The 25750-nt window shown below is 44.5% G+C and overlaps 2 protein-coding genes across 8 annotated transcripts in view; one reads left to right on the top strand and one right to left on the bottom strand.

Annotated features, from left to right (window-relative positions):
* B9D1 (B9 domain containing 1) overlaps positions 1 to 14309 on the top strand; it is a 25481-nt gene extending 11172 nt beyond the window's left edge. For 2 of the 3 annotated variants that reach the window (XM_004716779.2, XM_045290273.1), the window contains exons 6-7: positions 6539 to 6606; positions 6928 to 7199. In XM_004716779.2, coding sequence (XP_004716836.1) covers positions 6539 to 6606; positions 6928 to 7067 — 208 coding nt within the window. In that variant the 3' untranslated portion in view covers positions 7068 to 7199. Of the gene's footprint in view, positions 1 to 6538; positions 6607 to 6927; positions 7200 to 14129 lie in introns of those variants that run through there. The other variant, XM_045290274.1, reaches the window with a different exon arrangement.
* Positions 12946 to 25750, bottom strand: part of EPN2 (epsin 2) — a 114265-nt gene continuing 101460 nt past the window's right edge. For 2 of the 5 annotated variants that reach the window (XM_045290268.1, XM_045290269.1), the window contains exons 6-9: positions 20217 to 20393; positions 19591 to 19677; positions 17621 to 17836; positions 12946 to 15523 (exon numbers count right to left, since the gene is read on the bottom strand). In XM_045290268.1, the coding sequence (XP_045146203.1) occupies positions 15225 to 15523; positions 17621 to 17836; positions 19591 to 19677; positions 20217 to 20393 (779 nt within the window). In that variant the 3' untranslated portion in view covers positions 12946 to 15224. The remainder of the gene's footprint in view (positions 15524 to 17620; positions 17837 to 19590; positions 19678 to 20216; positions 20394 to 25750) is intronic. The other 3 variants (XM_045290271.1, XM_045290270.1, XM_045290272.1) reach the window with 3 other exon arrangements.

The raw sequence follows: 25750 nt of genomic DNA, 5'->3' as shown, positions 1-25750 counted from the left end.
TGTGCACATAGATCTATTTCCCCATCCTCATATATAAATATATTTGCCTATGTACATGTCTTTATCTAGACCTCTATAAATGCCCTTTGCTTCCCAGCTCTTTCCTCTATTTCCCTTGACTTTCCTCCTGTCCCACTACCATGCTCAGTCCCCACCAGGGTTTCAGCAATGGTTACATCCATCACTTGTAAATTTGTTGTACTTGGTGGCTTACAAGTTGCTGTGATGCTGGAAGCTATGCCACCAGTATTTAAAATACCAGCAGGGTCACTGAAAACCGTCTGAAAAGCAGTGGGAAATTGTCTGAGATAGTGCTGGAAGATGAAATCTTTAGCATTAGGTTACAAGGCACTCAAAATATGATGGGATAGATGCCTCCACAAAGTAGTATCAACCTTAATGATATGTGGAGCAAAGCTTATCACTTGCTAATGTGGTATGACTCCAATGAGAAGAAACAGCTGAAAACAATAATTGGCATGTGGAATATAGGAAGTATAAATCTAGGAAAATTGGAAGACATCAAAAATTAAATAGAATGCATAAAGATCAATGCCCTAGGTATTCTTGAGCTGAAATGGACTGGAATTGGTCATTTTGAATTAGACAATCATGGTTTATTATGCTGAGAATGACAAAGAAGAATGGCATCAAGTTCATTGTCAAATAGAAAATTCCAAGACCTGTCATAAAGTACAGTACTGTCTGTGATAGGATAATATGCCTATAAAGAAGAACAGTTCATATGACTATTATTCAAATTTATGTACCAAGCCCCCAAAAAGACACTGAAGAGCTCTACCAACCTCTAAAATTGCTAAAAAATGCAGTCAAGATGCATTGACTGCATCAAGATGAACTGCTGCCTGGAATGTGAAAATTTGGAATGATTAGTAGTTGCCAAATATAGGTTTGGTAATAGAGATGACATTGTAGACCACATGATAGAATTTTGAAAGATCAACATCTTCTTTGTTCTAAATAATATTTTTCAACAACATACACTACTCAGTTGGGCCTCACTAGATAGAATACACAGGAATCAAATCGACTACATCTGTGGAAAGAGACATTGGAGAAGTTCAATGTCATTAACCAAAACAAGGCCAGCATCTATTTTTGACCAGACCATCAATTGCTTATATGCAGGTTCAGGTTGAAGCTGACAAAAGTTAAAACAATTCACAAGAGTCCAAATAAAATCTTAAACATAAAAAACTCAAACGCAAACTGCTGCTATGGAGTCAATTTTTACTCACAGTGACTCCATATAGGGATTCTGAAACTTGTAATTGGCAGCCTCCTCTTTCTTCTGCAGAGCAGTTAGTGACTTTGAATCACTGACTTTGTGGCTATTAGTTCAATGCATAAACCACAGCATCACAATTTAAAAACCAGATTTCATAACATTGAACACCAAAGCCCAGACGAGTTGTGGGATGACATCAAGAACATCATACATGAAGAAAGCAAAACATTAAAAAGACAGGAAAGAAAGAAAACATCAAAGTGGAAAGTAGATGTCAGAAAAAAACTTAAACTTGGTATTGAACATAGAATAGCTGAAGTGAACAGAAAATATGATGGAGTAAAACAGCTCAATAGAAAATTTCAAATAGCACTTCAGAAGACAAACTATTGAATTGAGATATACAAAGACCTGGAGTTAAAAACAAAAGGAACACATAGTATTTCTCAAACTGAAGGAACTGAAAATTTCACTCAAGTTGCAATATTGAAGAATTCTTAAGCAAAATATGAAACACGATGATAAACAGCAAAAGGAAAAGAAGAGAAAGAAGACACAGAGTCAGCATGTCAAAAAGAATTCAAAGAAAGTGGCCCAGTGGGCTATGGAATTAAACAGTAGCCATATCACAGGCAAGTAAATTTTACTGAAGATAATTAAAAAATGATTTCAGTAGTATTATCAGTGGGGAGCTGCCAGAATTCAACCCAGATTCAGTATAAGGGATATCATTGCTGGTGTCAGATGGCTCTTGACTGAAAGCAGAAAATACCAGAATGATGTTTACTTGTGTTTTATAGACTATGCAACAGCATTTGACCATATGGATCAAGCAAACTATGAATAACATTGAAAAGAATGGGAATTCTAGAACATTTCATTGAAGTCATGTGGAAGCTCTCCCTCTCCCTTGACCAATACCAAGAGGTATTCCTTTTAACAGAACAAGAATAGTTTAAAGTAAAAAAAAAAAAAAGGCGTGCGTTGTATCCTCTCACCATATTTATTCCATCTGTACACTAAACAAATCACTAAAGAACATATCTGAAGAATACAGCATAAAGATTGAAGGAAGTCTCCTTCACAATCTATGATCACAGTTGACACAACCTTGTTTGCTGAGAGCCAAGAGGACTAGAAGCATTTGATGAAGATCAGGGACTGCAGCCTTCAGTACAGATTACAACTCAATGTAAAGAAAACCCAAATCCTTAACAACTAAACTAATAAACAACAGCATGTTAAATGGAGAAAGAATGAAGTCACGGATTTTATTTTGCTTGGATCCACAATCAGTGCTATGAAAGCAGCAGTCAGGACATCAAAGAACAAAGATGTCAATTTGAAGTCAAGGTGAAGATTTAAGGCACTTCTGAACACAACCATGTATAGTTAACCCCAGCATGTGCATGTGAAAGCTGACAATGAATAGAGAAGATTGGAGAAGAATTGATGTCTTTGAATTACAGTGTTGGTAAGGGAAACTGAAAGTGCCATGGAGTGCCAGAACAAACAAGTGTCTTGGAAGTAGTGCAGCTGGGATTCTCCTTAGAAGCCAGGAGAGTGATACTTTTTCTCATGGACTTTGGACCTGTTATCAGGTGGGACTAGTTCCTGCAGAAAGACATCATGCTTGGGTCAGTGAAAAAGAGGAATTAAATCGATGAATTGACACAGTGGCATCGACACTAGGAGAGTAAGGCTCAGAGAAGTACGTGGTCAAGGTCACAAGTGAAGCAGGCCTCTGGGAAGGTCACAAGTGAAGCAGGTAACATTTGAGCCAAGATTAGAGGACATTTACGGGGCCAGCCCTGGGAAGAACATTGTAGGCATAGAAATCCACATGAACAAAGTAGAGAATATATTTAGGATGTCAGGAAAAGCAAGATGGCTGATGTGTCAAGTAGGTGATGTGGGATGGGAGAAATCGGAGGCAGAACAGGAGTAGGCCACCAGGACCAGCTACAAATGCTTCAAAGGTAAGAGTAAAGAAAGACTGAGCTGAAACACCTCTCACCTCTTAACACATCCAAGTTGTGGTTCCATCAGTTTTCCAACAGTGCAGCTAAGATGGGGTTTGGCTATCAGGACCAGGGAAACAGGGCCTACCAGGGCCAGTTCCAGCTAGGGAGGGGAGCATAGCATAAGCACCAAGGCCAACCCCATTGATCACTGAGACCTGGAATGGAAGTGACAGCACTGTCCCTCCCCACTGGCTTCAGCTCAAGTGTCTGGGATGGGATAATACGCATCCCCTAGGGCTGTCAGAGACGGTGAGGTGGTATGTGAGAGGATAGGGGTTGGGGAGGGCTTTAAAAGGCTGCAGTCCCATTTGAGCCCAAACTGCACTACTGGGAGATGTGATGTGGGGCCCAGTTTGGGCTCACATAAAACCTCACTGAGGAAAGGGTTTTACTGGTAGACAAGTGAGCCCTCATTCTTGAAGGCATTGTTTGTGCCGGACACAGCAAGTATGGTGCGGAGGGTGTGGCAAGCCCTATGAAAACAGTCTTCCTTGGATAAGGGGTGGGGGGTGTGGGTACCACATGGGGAACGTGATTCACAAAGGCAGTTTAATGGACATCATCTCAGATATGACGTCTTATCAGAGTGAGTAGTGGACTCTAGACTCAGGTGGAACCTGCACATTTCAGCCTTCTTGACATTCTGGTACCCTGTAGATTCAGACTAGAACCTAGGTGCCTCTTCTCTAAATGCCACCCTCTAGAGCAGCGGTTCTCAACCTGTGGGTGGTGACTCCTTTGGAGGTTGAACAACCCTTTCACAGGGGTTGGCCGATTCATAACAGTAGCAAAATGACAGTTATGAAGTAGCAACGAAAATAATTTTATGGTTGGGGGGGGTCATCACAACATAAACTGTATGAAAGGGTTGCAGCATTAGGAAGGTTGAGAACCACTGCTCTAGAGCAGTTTCCCAAACTTACTTGGCCTACCACTCCCTTTTCCAGTGAGCCTACCCCACCCCCCACCCCCGGTAATTAAAAACCTTTGTACTATAGCCCATAATCCAGGATAAAATTTAGGTATCTGATTTTGCAGCCCTGCTGGATTGTTTAAGCACGCTCCAGTTTGGGAAACACTGCGCTAGACCAAAGCTGCTTAAATTGGGTTTCATATATGAATGTGGGGGTCTATGGAAAATTTAGCAATTGTAAAAGGTTTTTGAATGTGTAATGAATCGGAAGTGCTTCTGCAAGTGCTTGCCCAATGTTGCAAATTTCTTGGACAAAAAAGAATTGCAAGTGGAGAAAGCTTAAGAAGCCCTCCTGTAGACTTCAAGTCTAGACTCTAGGTGGTACAGTCACCCTTCTTTGTTGAAGTGCCATCCAGGGGATGGTATCACTCATTTGGGAAACATTACTCTAGAACTTCCTCTTCATCCTGCCTCCAGAAACTTTCTTCTCTTCACACGCTTCTCCCAGTCCATTTTGTACCCTGACCAGCCTGTCCATCTCCATTCTTGACTTTGTAACTTCTTTGGCTACTGTAACAAACTACCACAACTAAACAAAATGTATTCTTAGAGTTCGTGGAGCCAGTAGTAAAACCCCATTGGCCAAAATGTGCAGTGTCAGCAGGACTCCTTCCAAAGGTTCTAGAGGAGAATCTCACCTTCTGTGTCCCTTGACTTGTGACCACATCATTCCAATCTATGCATCCATGGTCACATGGCTCTTTTGTATCAAATTTTTCTTTGCCTCTTTCTTATAAAACACTTGTGATTACTTTAGGGACTACTGTAAAAATCCAGGATAATCTTCCCATATCAAGATTTTTAAGACTACCTCCAAAGACCTTTATCCAAATAAAGTCATATTCAAAGACTCTAAGAATTAGGACTTGGGGCAATCATGCAGCCCATTATAGCCTCTCCAGTGTAGTCTTCTCATAGCAACAAGGTAGGCCATGTCCTTCCCCTGATGCAAACCACTAGGCACATCTCAGGGTGACAGAGGGATGACACAGAGGACTGTTGCTGGAGTTCTGCCACCTCCCAGGCTCCCTGCCAGTTGGACAGGGATGTTTGGAAGTAAGGTACAGGCAAGGTGCACTATCCGGGGGCCTGGTCCCACTCTCACTCCCCCTGGAGCCCTCTGGGCTGCATCTCCCAGGGGACCCCTTGCCTGCACTGACTCCTGGGTCAGAAGAGTGCCCTGGCAGGAACTTGCTAATGGGATGTTGGGGAGCTGCTCCCACACAAGGCCAGGGCTTGGAGGGGTACGCAGAAGAACCTGAGGTTATTTTCCAGAAACTTAGCAGCCCTTGTGCCAGATGGCACTGTTCACCTCAGAGACCCTGACACCAGCCCCAGACAGGAAGACCAAGCCTTTAGGATAGTGCACCTATATTTTTCTGGCTTGGTTATGCGAGAAGTATGGCACTGCTCTGAAAAAGGGTCTGCCTTCCATGGGCTGGGTAACATCTGCTATCCTGGACCTTCCCTGAACCTCTGTGACCAAGAACTAAGTGAGCCAGCTCTCGTTGATGGATTGTGGCCTTTAGAGTATAAAAGTAGTCAGTGATGTGATATGATCCATGGGTAGGGGTATCCCGGGTGAGTTTTGGGTGGTGAAGTCAGTGTTTTTAGTGGCAGGCTACAGAGGAGCTTCACTCATGAGACAGATGCCACCATTCACGCACACCCCACCCAATTTCACAGACTGTTAGGGTTCCAAAATGGAAAAATGACCTGCTTTGGGTCTCATACTATAAAAAAGCAAAGGTAGGGAGCCCATATCTAATCCCAAATCTGCCCACAACTGGCTGACCTTTCAGGGTAAGCTGGAGTCTACCAAGCTTAGCTGGTAGCCTGCCTAACAGTGTCCCTGCTTCTCTTTGTCACTCTCCTTTGCTTCAGTTTTGTCACCTTTCTGGGATTTCCACTTGAGTTTAGGTCGAACCTGACCCTAGCCCAGCATCACACTCGGTATCCATAGTGAGTCCACAAAGAGGATGGTAGTGGGAAAACTGAGCATTCAACTGAAGGAAGTGGCGGGTAAAGACAGGGCCTGGGGAAAGGTCAGGAGGTAGGGCAGTGGAGAAAAGCTAGTGTTGGGCCTGTGGGACATATGAGGCTTGGGAGCACCACAGCCAAACCCAGCAGGCTCCTGTTTCTGGTTGACCCACATTTCAGATGAGTAGAAAGGGTAGATGCAGGCAGGTTAGGATTGGGGGATTACCAGTTTCTGAGATTATGAGAGAACCCATGTCCAGTGGACTTTAGACCAGGGTCCTTGCTCACTCCATTTATGTCCTGTTTTCCTAGCTGGTTCATGGGACGGCGGCCAGAGTACACAGACCCCAAGGTGGTGGCTCAGGGTGAAGGCCGAGAAGGTAAAGTTTGACATCCTAAGCCCCCACTTTATAGTCATGTTGGAGTCTAGGCAGGAGCTAGTGGCCCAAGGAAATAGTCGGCGGGTGAATAACAGGGATGGGTATATGGAAGTTGTTGCCATATGGGCAAGGGTCCCAGGAATTTCCCTTATTGTATTTTCCAGGTGTGGGCACCAGGGGTCTTCCATGATCATTCCCATCCCCATCTTGTTGCCTCATGGTACAAAAGAGAGCACCGAGATTGAGCATTTATTAGCCCCTCCACCCCACGCCCACCCCCCACTGCCCTGGCCCTGTTGACATGCCACCCTCTGTCCCCAGTGACTCGAGTCCGCTCCCAAGGCTTCATCACCCTCCTCTTCAACGTGGTCACCAAGGACATGAAGAAGCTGGGCTATGACACCGGGCCTGTGGACTCACAGGGTATCTTGACACCCAACCAGCCCCAGAACATCCTCTAGCGAAGGCCTTAGCTGTTGCCCCCCATCAGGCATTGAAGACCCACTGGTTCTCCTCATTGCTGCCCATTTAATGGATTAGAAGCATAGCCTTTGGAAAAGTGTTTTTATATAATAAAGTGTCACATTTCTAGATATGTTGGCTTAAAGTTTCTCTCCCCTTAGCACCTTCCCTGTTGGGCGGGGCAGCCATTCTTGACCATCACAAAACCCTTTGTGTCCCAGCATTAGTGCTCCTAAGCCCAGGTGCTCACACACAGTGGGCATGAAGAAATGCACAAACTTCTTAAAGCAGGGTGTGTTATCCCTCAGGCAGTATTTTGGGGCAGTCAGGAGATGGAGCCTATCTGGGGATGGGTGATGCCCCGGAGCAAATACACTTGAGGTACCAGAGCTAACTAGGCCATGAGCTCTGATTTTACACATGCGTTTCTTTGCAGCCTCTCACTACTGTGGCCACTAGGCCCTCTTAGAAGCAGGAGGTATTGAACATAGGTAATTCCCTAGGCCCAGCATTGCCAAGCCATTGTGCCCAGGGACTGCCAGCTTTTCTTAGCTGAGGGGCTGGTGGCCTCCAAGAGGCAAGAGCTATTTGCCAGAGCCCCAGTTCTGCCAACCTTGGCCTGGAGAGGTGAGCCCCTCTAGCCCCGCTCACTTGTCTTGGCCTCATGCCCAGGAGGCTGTGCCCATGTTGTGGAGTCAATCTCTTCCAGCATACAGGTCCCCTGGTCACTCTGATGGGAATGTCAGCTTCGGTCAACCATATCCCAGTGCAAAGCTGGACTCACCCCTTAACTAAGGTGACCAGATTTAAAGCGGGACACCATTGACCAGGAGGTGGGGGTGGGGGGATTTTGATTAAAAATTTGGTCTATATAGACCAAATAGACCCTTCCCTAGCTTGTGCATTCTTTCCAAAAAGCGGCATTGTCCCACAAAAAGCAGGATGTCTGGTCACCTTACCCTTAACCCCAAAGCTTTATATCTAGCAGACACTTGAGGGGACAGTAGAAAACCTGTCTGGCTAGGCTCCAACTCACTGAAATAATACTGTGGGGACAAACCTGTTGTACCCTTGATCTCACTTACTTGTCAGCAGCTACCAGAAGCATTGTGATCCTGGCCCTCAATCTTGGGAGGGGAAATTTCCCTTGACCTTCCAGACTTTACTGAGCCCTGTAGCCAGCTTGCATCCTATGTACCTAGGCTCAGATGTATGCTCTTTGTCTCTTATTAACATTTCAAGAATGGCTCTCCCCTCTCCCCCCACCCCCATTCAGCTCCCTATAGCCAGACTATACCACTGACTCCTGGTCACAGGGACTGGACTGCCTCATGCCCCATCTTTACCTTTGACTACTGGCCACATCACTGTCCACATAGAACTTGGCCTCCACCCCTTAACAGCTACCCACTTCTGTGTTCGGACTCATTTCTAGTGACAGTTGCCTCCAGAATCTAGACTTGGGCATCCCCAACCAGATCATCACCTCCCCACACTGGGCTCTTCATTCTGGGTGCCCTCTCCACACTACACTGTTCCTTTCAAAAAGCCAAGACACCAACCTACCACCAGACCTTTTCTCCCTGCCAAGTTTGAAGTATCTGGTCACCATTTACATGCATTGATTCATAGACTCCTGTATTTTTCCCCAGCCCCATATTCACCTGGCAACACCCAAACATAATAACAAGAACCACCTGTTGCTCAGTCTGCAGGTCAGGCCTCAGGTGTCCACTCTACAGGTAATCCCACTGTCCTAGTACATGCTGCCACTCCCCACCCCACCCTCTTCTTTGAGCAATTGCTTCCACATTGCTGTTTTTCAGAACATCAGTACTACTCTTACTACCCTTGGCTTACTCCCTGCAGCTAGGAAACAGGAACTATTGAAAAAGTTCCTCATGTCAGTACCACATTTCTTTATTTATTTCTGATCCTGCATAAGGCAGTCCCCCCACCTCTCTGGCTTCTCAAGGATAGGATATGCATTTCTCAAGCACGTCTTTTCCCCTCGGCAGGCTCATTCACATCAATCAGGTGTGGTGGGCTTGCTCTAACAACAAACAAAACTCCAGCCGCTCTAGATCAGCAGTTTTCAACTTGAGGGTGGTGACCCCAATGGGCGCCGAACGACTCTTTCGCAGGGGTTGCCCAATTCATAACAGTAGCAAAATTATAGTTATGAAGTAGCAACAAAATAATTTTATGGTTGGGGGTCACCACATGAGGAACTGTATTAAAGGGTCGTGGCATTAGGAAGCTTGAGAACCACTGCTCTAGAAAATACTCCATTTCTTGGTCAACCCTTATTGTGGAACTTGAGGTGCCTCTTCAGTCCGTTTCCTTATTTCTACCTGCTAAGAGCTGTAGAGGTCACTATGAGTTGGAATCAACTCGATGTCAGTTTTGAGACATGCCAGCAGTGCCCCGACCCTCCCTTGACCCCTTATCCTATCCTGTCCTTCATTCACAGGTGAGTGATGTCCCATCCACTACCGACTGCAGCTTAGTGGGTCACCCCTTCACTTTGCTGCAATAATTTATTTTAAAACTTTTCAACAGCCACACAGGTACTATCTTAAGCCTACCATTACATTTTTAATGTATTCCCCCCCTCTGCCCCCATCTAATTACTTATATTTCCATCACTCCATTGTTGCATCCTATTTTTTGTGCATTTCAAAAGAAATGGTAGGCATATTACCCTCAGAATGTTTCAGCGTACTTATCATTAACTAGAGTTTAGTCTTTGTTCTCCATTATGCTTTCTTCCGAGTAACGTTGACATACACAATTGAAATGCACAATCTTAGGTGGCCCCTGCTAGTGTGGACCAAGGCTTACCTAACCTCTAACAAGGTCCACAGCAATGCTACAGTTAGGAACTTTTGAGGCCGAAATCTGTGTATGTGCCTGGTAAGTGGGGAGAAAGGTGGACATAGTGACCAGTTAATGAACAGGTGAGGTGTGTGACGTAGGTCACGTCCCAGGTCATCAATGTGTACGGTGAAACTGTATGTTCACCAAACCATTTCATTCTCCACCTGGAACAACAGTAAGACTACTTGTATCATGGGATCTATGTGAGTAGTTCTGGCCAAAGAAATTAAGGGTGAAAAGATGTTCTAGATGTGACTCATTAAAAAGCTCACACAGAAGGTCCGTATTTTTCCACTCATCCTGTGGGCTAGATATTGATATGATAGGCTTATGGATCATAAGGGAGAAGCCTGGATTACTGAGTAACTTCTTGGAGGGGTGCTGCCAGGTATATCCCTATGAGACATTTATGAGAAAATTGTGTGTGAATCTGGGGCTTCTTTGTTCCTAAATAACCTATTCTATTCTATTGGTACCTGTTGCTATGGAGTAGATTTTGAAAATGGGTGATCTGAAGTGTGAAAGCACAACTGGCTCCACAGGGTTCCCAATGACTGGTTTTTCAGTAGATCACCAGATCTTCTCGAGATATATTGAGGTGTGTTAACCATTTGTACCACCCAGAAACTGATCATGGAAATTGCTATCAGGAGTACTTATGTTTTTGCAGTTGGATAGCCGGGAAGAAAAATATAAGTAGACTTGGCTGACCCATGTATAAAACATTAGATTAAATCACTTGTGTTAACTTGGGCGACAGCTTATGTGCCTACCCAGACAATAGCTATCAGGTGAAAGGATGATAGGATGTTAACGATGTGTGTTGGTTCTTGTCGGCTGCATTTGGAAAGCAGAATGAAACACAAGAATCAAGAATTTTCTGTATCCAAAGTTTAAACGCAAGACTGAGTCTCGAACTCAGAACAGGAATAGAGAAAATTAAACAATGCTTTAACAATAAAAGTCTAGTAAAAATATTTGAACAACCTAACTCGGCCTTAAGGAGGCCACTGCTCCAGATGTCCTTGGGAATAAGGAAGTAAAGCAGACTTACATCTAGGAAGAAAACCTGGTGATGTACTTCAAAAATTCTGCCCCTGAAAACCCCAAGCGCATAGTTCAAAATACACATGGTGTCAACCATGAGTTAGAATGGACTTGATGGCAACTTTTTGTTTCCTTTAATGTCCAGGAAGTATTTTTTCGTGCATATGTTTTAAATTACCTATTGCTGTTTGACAAAGTGCCCCAAAGTTTTGTAGCTTGAAGCAGTCACCATGTCTCATGATTCTAGGGTGACTGGGCTCAGCTGGGTGGTATTGTGCCACGATGTTGACTGGGGCTACATTAATCTGTGTCAACTCGGATGTGCCATGGCTGGCAGTTGTCTGAGAACCTGTCTGGAATTGCTGACAAGAGCACTTTATTCTCTGAATGGCCTCTCCAGGTGGCCAGGCTTTTTATACCATGACAGCTGGATGCCTAGTGGGAGCACCCCAAGAAAAGAGGCCACAGGTTGCAAGGGTTTCCCAAGCCTCTGCTTGTTAATGTTCCAATGATGTACTCTAGCAGACTAAAGTGGGACACAGGGTCAAACAAGTGACAGCCTAACCCAACTAACGACAATTATTTGCACATAGAGTTGATTAACAGTAAAGAGACAAGATTATCAACTTTAAGAGGGAATTATCTTCCCAAAAGAATTATGAGCCTGGACTAAGGTCTCTGACTCACTTAACACAGATCCCTAACTGTCCACTAGGTACACAAGCTGAGGAATATATGGGTCCCAAGGAAAGTGCTCTAGTACCCACCTTCACTGTGACCATGGGACATAGAAAAAGATGAACTGTCCCCCAGAAGGGAGAGTCTGGGGCAGTGAGAATAGTGTTTAAGTGATCCCCCAATGAAAACAAAGTAACACCCCGGCACATAGTTGGGACCTTTTCCATGTAGCCAAATACAAGCACTGCTTTTGTAAATGGAGTCTGTTGTGTGGCTGCCCATCCTGCTCCATGACTTACTGGGGACAGAGATAAGGTGACTTTGAAGTATACAGGCAGTACTAGCCAGGGGTGAGGTGGAAGCAGACAGTGCACCCCTTAGAAAGAATGTGACATGAGTTAGGTGCAGAGATCGGGATGGGGGTTGGGAAGGGCTGTGCTTAGGACATATCCTTTTGGGGAGGGCATATGGACTGCATGGCATAGTGAGGGGTAGAGGAATTAAACAAAATATTTGGCAGTGAGCGGTTGATCATGTGCTGACCACTTATCTCCACTTCCCCTCTTTGTGCTTTAATGGTGCCTCTGGACCAGCTGACACTGGGGTATTGTGGAAGAAATGCACACCCTTCCAGGCCTGGCCCAGAAATTTCTGTACACCCAACCCTTCATGCCCTTAGACAGCCATCTTCATAGCCACTTGCTGAAGATGGCTGTCATGAGAGAAACACAGCCTAGTCCCTGAGCCGCTGTGCCTGGAAGACTGCTACTTAGGCACTGGGTCTAGTGAGTGCACCAAAATGTGGAGGCTGGCTACCGCAGCAGGACCTGGTGTTAACTCACCCCTCCTTTTCTCTCATATGACCTGTTTTGGAAGGACATCCTTTACTATCAACCCCCAATGCTTTAGAGCAAACTCTTTTTGGACGTTTCCTTGGCGCCTGCCCAGAGTCCTCCAAGCCAGCAATTGAGCTATTTCTTGTCTCGAATGGACATTAGGAGCCGAGCTTTGGGGTTTATAGGACGTAAGTTACAGAGCTAGCCCAGGAGTGGTGCTGGCAGCTTAGCAGAGGACCCACGCTCAGGATTCTCCTGGCCTCTAGCCATCCCTCCATCTACCTCATCCTGTCTGTGCCTCTTGTGTTAACTTCTACCAGCCTGCCAGCTCCTAGCTTCTGTCTAGAAAGTTTCTGTCCCTCAGTTGCCACAGATCTGTCCCTTTGTCGGTCAGGAGCCAATGGCTCATGATAGTCACACATTCAGTCTGTAAGTGGTAGGCTGTGGGTTCTTTATAAAGTATCAAGTCAACACAAGCTCAAAGCCAGCTACTGATCCTAGTACAGAGGGGCCCATGGGGATCCTCCCACTACGCTCATCGGGGACATCAGCAGCTATGTACACTCATGATCGGTGTAGTAAGGATAGAGACAGTGTGCTTCTGGACCTGGTACAGAAGACAGGTGAAGGGTAATAGTAGTAATAGATGATAAATAAGATGTTGGGGCCTCTGAGCCCTGTCAGATTCTTGTTACCATGGAATTGTTAACCCAAGTAGTCAAGTTAGGCTTGCCAGTCTATAAGGCCAGCCTAAGTCCCATACCACTTGGGTAAAGATACCTTCTCAGGGAATCTACCCCATACCCTACTGTGCCCCCATCTTTCCAGGCAGGAGACCAGATGCTCTATTCTTGAACAAAACCAGATAGGAAGAATGCCAGGAGCCCTGCCACCTTAGTCCAGCCCTGGATTGGTAGGGGATGGTTTGGTTAGGAACTCTAGGCAATGTGACCTGGTAGAGTTTAGAGTGGCTCTGGTCAGCTTGTGATGGGTGGAAAGAACTTCAAGAGAACTAACATAATGCATGCTTTAAGAGGGTGGTTTGCTTGATAAAGCAACTCTGAATCAAGGCCCAGAGACCATTTTGAAGCTCACCTGTGACCCATGCTGAGGGTCAGACTACCTCAGAAGGTAAGGAGAGCTCTGCCTCTTCCTCAAGGGGGAGGGGCTAAAGTGGGGAGAAGCAGGCCTCCTGTTATCTTAATATGTGACTGAATAATGTCTTTATGTTGACTGGGGAATGTGGGTAGGGGCATGGATGAGGAAGGCAAGAAGCTGTAAGACGGAGATGATGATGCTTATTTAAACATCTACCCAGTTTGGGAATCCATTTTCCTTCCTCTCCAAAGTAAGAGATAACATTATTTTTAAGTCAACAACATGTATTAGGAATGGGCAAATGGGAGGATCAGGGCCTGCCTGGTCCTTCAAACCTGTCCCAGCCTGGGGGAGAGTGTTTAACCCGAGCATCAACCAACACATTGGGTTAAAGAGGTTGCAATTTCAGATTCCATGGTAAACAAAAGTCCTCGTTAATCTGTGCATGCCTTTAATTAAAAAAAAAGTTGATTAAAAACTGGTAAATCACATTCATATATTAGATTTGTTTTTCTCTTTCAGATATTGGCATGTCAGTAAGAAAAGTAGCCTCTCTGTCAGGACCTAGCCAAAAAGGCTAAAAGTTTATCTATTTGGGAATTCACCAAAAAAGAATGAAAGAAAAGGCAACTGGAAGCCAGCTTTTTTTGTTGCTGTGGTTTGGTTTTTTCAAATAAACATAATCTTTTGTATGTAATCAAATTCATTTTTTCCCTTATAAAGTCAGAAAAAATTTCTCTAGTTTTTCTGTAAGGCATTCCCCAACCCCAAATGTCTCCTTTTACAATTTTCTTAGAGTTAAAACCATAAATAAGAGGATTTCAATTATTAAAATGACAACGTGCCCAATATCTTAATTCAGCCAGACCTGATCAATTATATCAAAACTAGACAATTAAATAAGAACCACACTATAAAAATATTAGCCAAAAAAGGATTATTAGATAATTCTGCAAACTCAAATATGAAACTGTACTAAACAAAATATGTGCAAATGTATACAAGCATATAGCCAAAGAGCAGGGTTATACTCAGGTTAGTTTTAAAACTTGCTGTAGTGGATTTAATTAAAGAGTTGCCCCACAGTGATTGTGCTTAATTTGAACTCACAAGTGAGTCAAATAAAGTAAAATATGCACAACCACTCCTAAGACACCTTGTCTGCAGACAGGCAAGAGGCTCCCTCCAACCTATGCCCAGCCTGCCTGGGCAGAGATGAGGCCACAGCCTGTGGCCTGTGGCTGCCAAGGTCCAAGAGTTGCTCAGTAACACTGACAACTTTATTCCTCCTCAGAGGGCCTCAAGGAGTCCAGCAGATACATCCCTAGTGGTATCAGGGTAGGTGCTTGGGAGAAGGCAGCCATAGCTGAATCAAGCTGGTCCTCCCCTGACTGAGCAGACTGCAGCCTACAGGAGCACTGAGGCCCCATGGGTTGTGTGAAGCTCCAATGACTGAAACTTGAGAGAGCTGGATTGCAAGGGCAGTTCTCTGGCATCTGGAGCGGGATGTCCTTATCTTTCAGAGCTCATAGACAGTCCATGGAGCACACGGTCCTCATCCACACCTTTGGGCACAGAAGTTTCAAGCACCACTCCAGGCAGTCCTACATCTGTGCACTAGAGGAGGAAAGGGTTGGTTGTACCAGAAGCTGGGGCTGCAGCGGATGGGGAGATGCTGGCGTTGCCCACCACATTCATTGCTACAGAGCCCAGTGGGGTCAATGAGGAACCACTGCTGCTCAGAGTTGAGGGTGGAGCTGCAGGGACCGTGGTATTTGCCAGGGGATCCACAGCTGGGCTGGGCCCAAAAGATGTACTGGGCGCTGGGACAGGACTTCCTCGAAGCTGATTCAATGTCAGTGGCTGGGGTTGGTTCACCTGGAAAGGGTTGATGGGAGCTGAGGCTGCTGCTAGACCTGGAGAGAGAGCACAGTAGGCAGAATTGTTATGACAACATGTTCCCAAAACTGTGAGAAGCAGAGGGCCACCCACGCCAGCACAGACACCACGGTTTGGATGGTCCTTGCAGGGTTTTCAGTGGTGCTAAGCCCAGGCACATGCTTACAACCACCTGCATAAAAAGTGAAGCCCCACTGGGATGAGGAGATATGGCTATGTGGAGTCCCTGACTTGCTGTGGCCACATGCTTGAAGAGGCATCAATGGCTGCATAGCCCCTGAGATGACCCCTCCAGCAACCAAATAGCTAGAGATGGTGCCTACTAGTGCTGCTGTGCCCTGGGACCAAAAGGGCATGGGAAATAAGAGAGGAGCTATACGTGGGAATCTTGCAGGCCTAGGGACCCTACAATAAAGACCTGAGAGTACCTTGTCTAACCAGCATTTCTAAGCTATGTCTTGCCTCAGAAAGCTTTCCTCCTTTTAGCCAAAGCATCTACTGATATGCTTCCAAAAAACGCAGAGCTGCCAGTACTGGTCAGCTTATACAGATAGGTACCTAAGAATGCTGCCAATGTAACCCACAGCAAGGATGAGGCTCTAGCTCACAAAGGAACCTTAACAAAGTAACCATCCGTTAGAGCAGTAACTTGCTGGAAAGCTTCCAGCCAAAAATGATCAACACCAGGACTGCCAATCTGACTCTGATTCCACAGCTGACTGCATTGCCTGTGTAGCCTGGGCAATTCAGTGGCCCCAGAGATATAGAAGCACTGTCATGGCTCCACCTGTGGTCACAGGGACCAGAGGCTATTTGCAGACTGAAAAGCTGCCTACAACCCTGATAGTGCTCGTGGAGAATCCCAGGCAGACTGGTTATGGACCTCTCAATGGGTTGTTGGACAAAGGCAGGAGCCACACTGGGGCAAGGACAGGCCCAACACTAGCTTGGGGCCCTGGGTTTCAATCTAGCTTCACCCCAGGAAGAGTTCCAAGGAGAAAAGGACGACTGTGTCCCTGCCATGGGAACAACCACTCTGCTCCAGTTTTGAAGCCTCAAAGTGCCAACCTTCACCTGATGCCTAGTCATCATCCTCTGTCAGGATGCACACCCCCAGCTATTCAGAGCCTACTTTCCTAGGCAAGGAGCCCTGATAGCATAGTGGGTTACATGTTGGACTGCTAACTGTAAGGTCAGTAGTTTGAACCCACCAACCTTTCCGTGGGAGAAAGGTAAGGCTTTCTGTTCCCATAAAGATTTCTGAAACCCCAAGGGGTAGTTCCAGTATGTCTAATAGTATTGCTGTGAGCTGGAATCCAATGGATGGTAGTTGAATTTGGTTTTGGTTGGTTTTCTCCGTGATGCACATATTGACATGGCTGTCCCATGTTCTGAGACCCAGGCGCTGTGAAGGAATCTGTAGGAGCTGGAGGGTTTTCCAAGTATGGGTCATCTGACCTGAGTGTTTAAGAACTCAGGGAGGGAGGACCTCCTAGACAAAGGAAACAGTATGCATACAGAGAAGGAAGACACAGTCGGTTTGGGGAATGTTAAGGGGCTCCTTGTGGTTGAGATAAAAATATGTCAGGGCAGTTAGTGGCCTCACACTAAATCAAGAGATTAGGGCACTCCCTGCAACCAACAGAGCTCTGGAAGGAGTAAAGCTGAGCTTTAGACTGAACTGGAGGGGGAAGGTGGGGCTCCAGGAGAAGGGTGGATGCTTGGTTCTTGTGAAAGAGCTTGTGTTATCAGGCTCAATTACTTTTCCCCCTATAAAGTGTGGACATGGACAACAAACAAAAAAAGGTTCTCCCTACTTCCAATACGCATCTTTCTCCTAGCTTGCTCAGAGATGTCACTTGAGTCCCCGTGTCAGGCTCTAAGCTTAAGGGAACTCTCAACTGAGAGAAGGGGTGCTTCTGCTCATACCTTCCCCTTAACTCATAGCTTCCTCCTACCTCCATGACCTTGGGCCCATCCTGGCACCTCCATTCCTTCCTAGCTGTGAGGCTGCCCCCTCACCATACCAGGAGGACCTCTGAGGAACTCATCAAAGAGAGGAGAGGATTTCAGGAGTAAGGCAGAAGTCAAAGAACCCCTTGCAGAGTGCATACCTGGTGCCAGGAAAGGGTTGAGGGACTGGGCTGGTAGGGTGGGCTTGGTCACCAGTGAATCTAAGTTCACCAGGGCCGCATTGGGGCCCAGGAAGGACTCAGGAGTTTTCTGGGCACTGCTGGGCTTGCTGGAGGCAATGGTCAGGGACTGAGAGTCGAAAGGGTCGGGGCTGATGGTTCTGTTGTTTAGGGATGGTAGAGAAGCCGCGGACTCAGCTGCAAGACAAGAAAGGACATACAAACACACTGAGCTAGAGAATGAGAGTTTGGAGCGTGAGGCATCACATTTGCACCCCACATGCATCCCAAGCCACATACAACAGCCTTCTAACCAACAGCTCCACAGGAGCCCCATGTGGATGTGCAAGAGATGGGAATGTTCATTGCAGGGTTGATGCTCTAGTCCCAAACAGAAGACAAAGCCACTGGCCTTGAGGTGGGTTAAAGAATCAGACACCAAGCAGCCAGTAAGACTATAGCTCCCAAGGAGATTAATGATGAGGAAAGTACACTGTATTAAATGAATTTATAAGAGAGTAGTATAGGACAATCTTCCAAAAACATGAAGATGTTTTTGTTTGGTGGCCAGACATGGGCAATTTATAATTTTTATGTTTGCATTTTACATATTTTCTACAATGAACATTGGTTTCTTGATAATAAAAAGAAAGCAAATTATTTTTTAAGTCAGCCAACAGAGGGTATGCTGAGATGGGTCTGCAGGAAGATGACTGTTTTGGTAGAATGCAACATGATGATGGGCATAGAGATCCTTAAAATGTCCTACTCTTCACTCAGTAATCACATTTCTAGGAATCTAGCCTAAGGAAATAATGTACCCAGGATGCTCACCACAGCATTATTTACATTAGCAATATCTGAACTCAACCGAAAATATCCTCCAAAAAATCACCAACTGAGTCCTTCTGAGTTACACAAAGTGGCATTAAGTAAACACAGAGACTGTTTAGGTGGTACGATTATAGAGGAGTTTCCATTTCTTCCTCAAACTTTACTATCTTTTCCAAATTTCTCACAATATGAATATATCTATAATTGTAGAGTCATATTGCAAACCCCAGAAAGGTGTTCTTGTAGCGATGGCTGAGCACCCTTCACATAGAAGTATGAAAGGCAGGCAAGGACAGTTAGGTTATACTTAAGCCTATGACGGAGACACATGGAATCTTACTACTGTTTTTTGTTTTGTTTTTAATGTGGCAAAAGAAACCCCCCGCCCCCAAACAATACATTCTCCAAGCTTTCTCTGGCTTGCTGGCAGAGAACCCCTCACCCCGACCTCCACCCTTGGGCTAGATGAGGCATGATCTGGGGCCTGGCTGCTCATACCTGAAACCAGGACTGGCTAGATCTGTAGCTGCAGCTGGGGAGTCAAAAGAGAAGGGTGAGGAAGAGGAAGACAGGAGTAAGAAAGTAGGATGGTGGGGGGAAAGTGGTGAAAGGCAAGAGTTGTTCTATGCGACTGGAGGTGTGGTTCTGTGACCACTTCTGGAATGGTTAGAGGCCTCAGTGGTCCCCAGAGCCACAACAGAACACATGTAAAAGACATCCTTGGCCTCTCCAGGTTCATCTCCACCACCACCACCACCCGGCCTTTATCTCAGCACCCCCACCCCAATGGCACCCAAAGAAGGAAGGTGGATTTGGAGAAAGGGAACACCTCTGGGAAACAGGAAGTTGGGAGGCGAAGGTCTAACCCTGGTATGCCACACCAGGAGGCATCTACCTAAGTGACAAGATAGAGGTGGCTGGAACAGGAAGCATGGGTCCAACAGAAAAACTGAAAGAAAACTCCAGCACAGATTTATTATTTATGTGAATCTTGCAAGAAGATTATGGCTCCCAAGATGAGAACTTTGAGGTAGTATAAGAAGCTGAAATAAAAATTAAAACAAAAAACAGAAGCTGAAATAAATAATGTTATGAAAATCACTATCATCTTTACATACCTGTTTTTTTTGAAGTTCGGAGGTTGTCAAATTCAGAGAAGTCATCTTTATTTGTACCATTCAGATTACTGAAGAGATCAAAGAACCCTAGCAGACATGAGAGGCAGTGATGGAGTGTGTCAGGTTGCTTCTGGGCTTCAGTGTCCCAGTCCACACAGTCATGGTTGGCCTGACAGGAGGCCTTTGCCCCATTGGAGTGAACAGGGAGGTACATTTCTACCCCCACCTAGGAGAAGAACCCTGGGGGAGCAGAGGGCAGGATTGGCTTTGGGTCATCTAAAGGCTAGGAGGACCAGGAAAGCCAGGCTGGAGACATAGCTTCAGAACACAATATGGGGCACATGCCACCACTGCCTCTAGCAAGCCCTTAAACTAAGAAGGTACAAATGGTAGAGGTGTACATCTGAGCTGGGCCCAGAAGCTTGGATTAGGGTTTGTGGGAAGTTCCCTGAACCCAGCTTGCTCTGGACTCTTGGGTGTGATGGCAGGCCTGAAGGCTAAAGCAGTAGGGCCCAACACAGCCTGCTCTCCCACACCACTCAAGAACATTCCCAGGCGGCTTGTGACTTTTTGCCAGCTTACACGACCAGGCATCTATACTTGGGCACTTGGGGTTACTATCTTACCAGAGGCAGACATTTGCTTGGCAGCTGAAGATGTATCCCAGGTGTCAGAGGTTCTTGTCCTGGAACTCAGGGCTGGCTGCTGTGGAACCACCCACGGGTCTGAGTCCTTGGAGACTGGATGTGTGCTGGCTTCCGTGGGCAGTCCCCATGGATAGACAGATGCCCCTGGCTTGGCACCTGTGGAGAGGCCAAGGGCTCAGAGGGGCCCCTAGAACATTCCAGGCAGATTAGGTGAGTGAAGGGAGAGAATGCTGTGAGCCCTACAGGAGTGCTAGGCAGAGCTAGAGCCCAAAGCTGGACAGTGAGAGAGCCGCAGCCCCTGACAGCGTGGGTTACCCTCCCCGGTAAGGGGCCAGAAAGGATATGGCTTCACAGAGGACCTCCTCAAGCCTTTTGTCCTCTGAGTTAGATCTCACTCCAGTGGGACCCAGTGGGGTATCTGCAGGCTCTTCCCATCTGGAAGAACAAGGTCACCCATGCTACACTTCCTGAAAAAAACACCCCGGAGTGATTTCTCTTTCTGAAATGCATGTGAAGAAAAGGTGTGAGTCCTTTATAAAGAAACAGCAACAGAACAAATAACCTGTGTACTTACTACCCAGCTTACACTATATAACGCATTCAAACAACGAGTTACAAAATCAATTCAGAGGGTCACAGAGGGCATTTTTCCTGTGTACTTACTACCCAGCTTACACTATATAACGCATTCAAACAACGAGTTACAAAATCAATTCAGAGGGTCACAGAGGGCATTTTTCTCTTAAAGAACCAGAAAGAACACCTAAATTCATCTACTACACTATGGATAAATCTTGTAGTAGTGGGACTCTCACTTTAGATCTGTAGAAATAGACCTGTGCCACTGCTGCGCTCGCAACAGACGCCTCTGGCCTACCCACAGCAGTCTGAAAACACGGGAGCCACTGCTGCCCTTGTGGGCCTTTCTTGGGGTGCCTCTGCCCCACCAAAAATTCTGTCTTAGTCATTCCCTTCTTTCTCCCTCAAGTAACAGAGTATATGGTGACTTGAATGTACTTTCTGAACTTTTAGTATCAAATGAAACACTATGCCTGGCCCTTTACTCCACCTTTTACTTGGGAAATTTATCATGGTGATCAGTTGAAATTTACACATTTTGACTGCTGAATAATGCTCGACTAAAAAAAAAAATCAAAATTAATTACTCTCTTGCAGGACACTCACCCTCTCTTGGAGGACACTAACCCCCTGCTTACTTCATAAACTTTGGTGGGCAAGCACACTTGTACCCATGCTCTCATCTGCGCACTCACAGGAATTGTTGGGTTTCCAACATCTTCACTTTTATCAAGTAATGCCAGAATGATTTTTAAAGTGCTTGCACCAACTAGTACTCTTACGACAGTGGGGGAACTCCAAACAACAAAAGAAATCCACTGCCTTACAGTTGATTCCGAATCAGGGATCCAATAGAAAAGAGTAAAACTGCCCTAATCCTATAGTTTCCAGGCTGTACATCTTCCCAGAAGCAAACTGCCACATCTTTCTACCGCAGAACAGTTTGTAACTTCCAACTGTTCTGTGTATCCAGTGTATTTTCTCAGTCACATGATTCCTCTCCTACAGTGTCTAGTGGAGTCTTTTCTCCACTGTTGAGATTTGTTTTTCTTTTGATTGACTTGTGTTAAGGAGCCCTGGTAGTAGTGGTTACATATGGCCTGTTAACCACATGGTCAGTAGTTTGAAACCACCAGCTACTCTGTGGGAGAAAAAGGAAACTTTCTACACCATATACAGTTAAACAGGCTTGGAAATCCACAGGGCAGTTCTAACCTATCTTACAGGGTTACTATGAGTTGCAGTGAGTTTTTAGAGAGGTTCTTTACATATTCTGGATAGTAAGTCTTTCATTGTGTTACAAATATCTTCTCTCAATCTGTAGCCTCACTTTTTTATACGCCCATGGTGCCTTTAAATGCAAAATTTCTTACCTTGAATGTAAGTAAAAATTATCAATTATCTTCCTTTGTCATCTGTGCTTTCTGTCCTTCCTTTCTGGCCTAAAAAGTATTACTCTATTGTAACTTCTATAAGTTTTATAATTTTGCCTTTCACATTTAGTTGTATCATCCATTAGGGACCAATTTACCCATATGGTATAAAATAAGTATCCAATCCCACATAAATAACTAATTATCCCAGTACCATGTACTAAAGAGTTCATTTTTCCCGCTCTGTCTAAATTACATGTTCATGAGATTTTGTTTTACTGGGCTATCACAATGATTCATTTATCTGCTTCCACCCCTGAGCTTTCTTATCTCAGCTTATAAATATCATAATAAGGATTACTTCTTGATATATAAAACAACCATTCTTGTTCATCACACGTATCATGACTATTACTGGTTCTGTGCTCGTTCATATTTATTTTTCTAGTATTAAGTTATGTAAAACAAAAACAAGCAAACACCCTGTAGGGATTTTGACTCCATTGAATCTATCAATATTTAAGGAATTGTTATAGTAAAAAGACTTCCAACTTGTTATAGCAATATATTTAAGTTTTCTTTAATGTTTTAGTGAAATTGTAGTCTTCTTCATAAGGGATTTATACAACTTTTGAAAGTTTATTGCTAGAACCTTGGTATTTTTTTATTATTGTTACATGTATCTTGTTACAATTTTATTTTCCTATTATTTATTTTACGTTTAATGTTATTGGGTAAAAGTTTCTACAGGAAATTGGTTTATCATTCAATAGTCCATACACATTTTGATTTGTGATATTACAATTTTCACAATGAAACAACACCCTTTCTACTTTCTCCATATTCGTCATTCCCATTCACTCTTAATTCCTATCCCTTCCTGCCTTCTGAGCTTTGTCCCTGAGCAAGTACTAAGGATCTAATATAAAGGATTGTCCTAGGGAGAGTATTATTGTTATAAAAGAGTAGTGTATCCTCTGTGTTATTGTTCACTTTATAGTTCTATCATCTGGCTGAAAGTGGAGTTTCATTCCAGGCCTCAAGGGTACTCATGGGCTAGCCATGTCTTGGGGCTTCCACCAGTCTTTACATGACCAGTAAACTTTGTCTTTTATTATTATTATTATTTTAATCATTTTATTGGGGGTTCGTACAACTCTTATCACAATCCATACATACATTCCTTGTGTCAAGCACATTTGTACATTTGTTGCCATCATTATCAAAACATTTGCTTTCTGTTTGAGCCCTAGGTATCAGCTCCTTATTTTTCCCCTCCCTCCCCACTCCCCACTTCCTCATGAACCCTTGATAATTTATAAATTATTATTTTGTCATATCTCACACAGTTTGACGTCTCCCTTTGCCCACTTTTCTGTTGTCCATCTTCTGGGGTCTTTTTTATTATTATTTTGAGTATTGTTCCACATTTTTCTCATACATTATCCAGAACCTCATTTTAAGATCCCATTCATAGAGTGGTCCATAGTGGTAGCAAGATTACCATCTACTTTTTTTATCTCAGGATCATTGAAGTACGGTTCATCAGTCCATTGGATGATGAACAAACTGTTTCCTTGCATCTTTCACTAATTGCAACTTTAATGGAAGCTCACAAGTTTTCAGACTGCAGCTGCTACTCACCAAAGTAGGATATAGAACATTGTCTTTGTGGACCAAGTTATGCCAATTGACCTTGCTGTTTCTTGAGACTATGGCCCTGAACCCCAGGGCCCAGCAATTCATTCCCATGTGTTTGTTTCTGACTAAGAAGTTATTATAATTTAGCTACTTATTATAATTTAACCAGGCAGTGGGGTTTTTTTAGTGCTCTATTTTCAAGGATATATTTATAGCACATTTAAAGACACATGTTAAAATATTGGTCAAACCCATACTAGTATAGTCATGGCTCATGCACTTTCCCACCCTTGCTTAGTTTAATTATCTACGTCCCCTCCAATAGATTACTGTTATTATTGATAATAGAAGATTGGGTATATAATACTATTTACCTTTACTGCCTTTAATTCTTGTGCTACTCCCAATGTCTTCGTCCACTACTTGTCTGTCAGTTTGTCGGACTGTGGTGGCATATGTGTTGCTGTGATGCTGGAAGCTATGTCACTGTTATTTCAAGTGCCAGCAGGGTCACCCATAGTGAACAGGTTCAGCGGAGCTTCCAGACTAAGAACAGACAACAAAGAAGGACTCAGCTCCCCACTTCGAAGGAAAGAGCTGGTGAAAACATTAGGCATAGCTTCGAAACATTGTCAGATACGGAAAGCCTAAAGAATGTAAGCAGAACATTGTTGGAGATAGTGCCAGACGATGAACCCCACAGGTCTGAGGGCACTCAAATTGTGATGAGGAGAAGCTGATTTCTCTGAGCGGAGTAGGCCATGGTTATGTGAGTCAAGTAAAGTCTGTGGGACTGGAGCCTTCAGGATCTTCATGTGTTTTATTGATTATGCAAAGGCATTAACCTGTGGACCATAATAAACTATGGATAACTTTGAGAAGAATGGCAATTTCAGAACACTTCATTGTACTCATGATGAACTTGTACATAGAATAAGAGGCAGTTGTGTGAACAGAACAAGGGAATACTGCACGGTTCAAAATCAGGAAAGGTGTTGCCAAGATTGTATCCTCTCACCATACTTGTTCAATCTGTATGCTGAAAACAACCAGAAAAGCTGGCTTATATGAAAACGAATGTGACATCACGGTTGGAGGAAGGCTTCTTAACCCTCAATAGGCAGATGACACCATTTTGCTTGCTGAAAGTAAGAAGGACTTGAAGCACTTGCTGATGAAGATCAAGGATTGCAGCCTTCAGTAAGAATTATGACTCAATGTAAAGAAGACCAAATTCTTCACAACTAGCCCATTAGGTAACATCTTGATAAATGGAGAAAAGTTGGAAGTTGTCAAGGATTTTGTCTTGCTTGGATCCACACTCAATGCTCATGGAAGCAGCAGTCAAGAAATCAAAAGATGAGTTGCATTAGGTAAATCTGCTGCACAAGAACTTTTTAGAGTACTGAAAAGCAAGGATGCTACTTGGAGGAAGAAGGTGTGCTTGATCCAACCCATGGTATTTTCCATTGCCTTATTTGCATGGGAAAGTTGGACATTCAATAAGGAAAACTGAAGAGGAACTAAAGCATTTGAATTGTGCTGGAGAAGAATATTCAAAGTACTATGGAATGCTAAAAGGACAACTCATCTGTCTTGGGAAAAAAGTATGGCCAGAGTGCTCCTTAGAGGCAAGGATGGCAAGACTTTATCTTACATACTTTGGACATTTTCAGGAGAGACCAGCCCCTGGAGAAGGACATCATGCTTGGTAAAGTCGAGGGAGGGCAAAACAGAGAACAGCCCTCAATGAGATGGACTGACACTGCGGCTGTAATGGTGGGCTCAGGCACAGGAACAGTTGTGAGGATGGTGGACTGTACAGTGTTTAGTTCTGTTGTGCATAAGGTTGCTATGGGTCTAAATAACTTGATGGCACTTACCAACAACAAAAAACAAAGTGTCATTGTCCTAATGATT

Source organism: Echinops telfairi, unplaced genomic scaffold (assembly GCF_000313985.2).
Source record: "Echinops telfairi isolate 266 unplaced genomic scaffold, ASM31398v2 ScPeMD7_35;HRSCAF=133_1, whole genome shotgun sequence".
In the NCBI taxonomy this organism is placed as follows: Eukaryota; Metazoa; Chordata; class Mammalia; order Afrosoricida; family Tenrecidae; genus Echinops; species Echinops telfairi.
The sequence above is the reverse complement of the archived record's forward strand: the minus strand, read 5'-3'. Positions and strand labels throughout refer to the sequence as shown.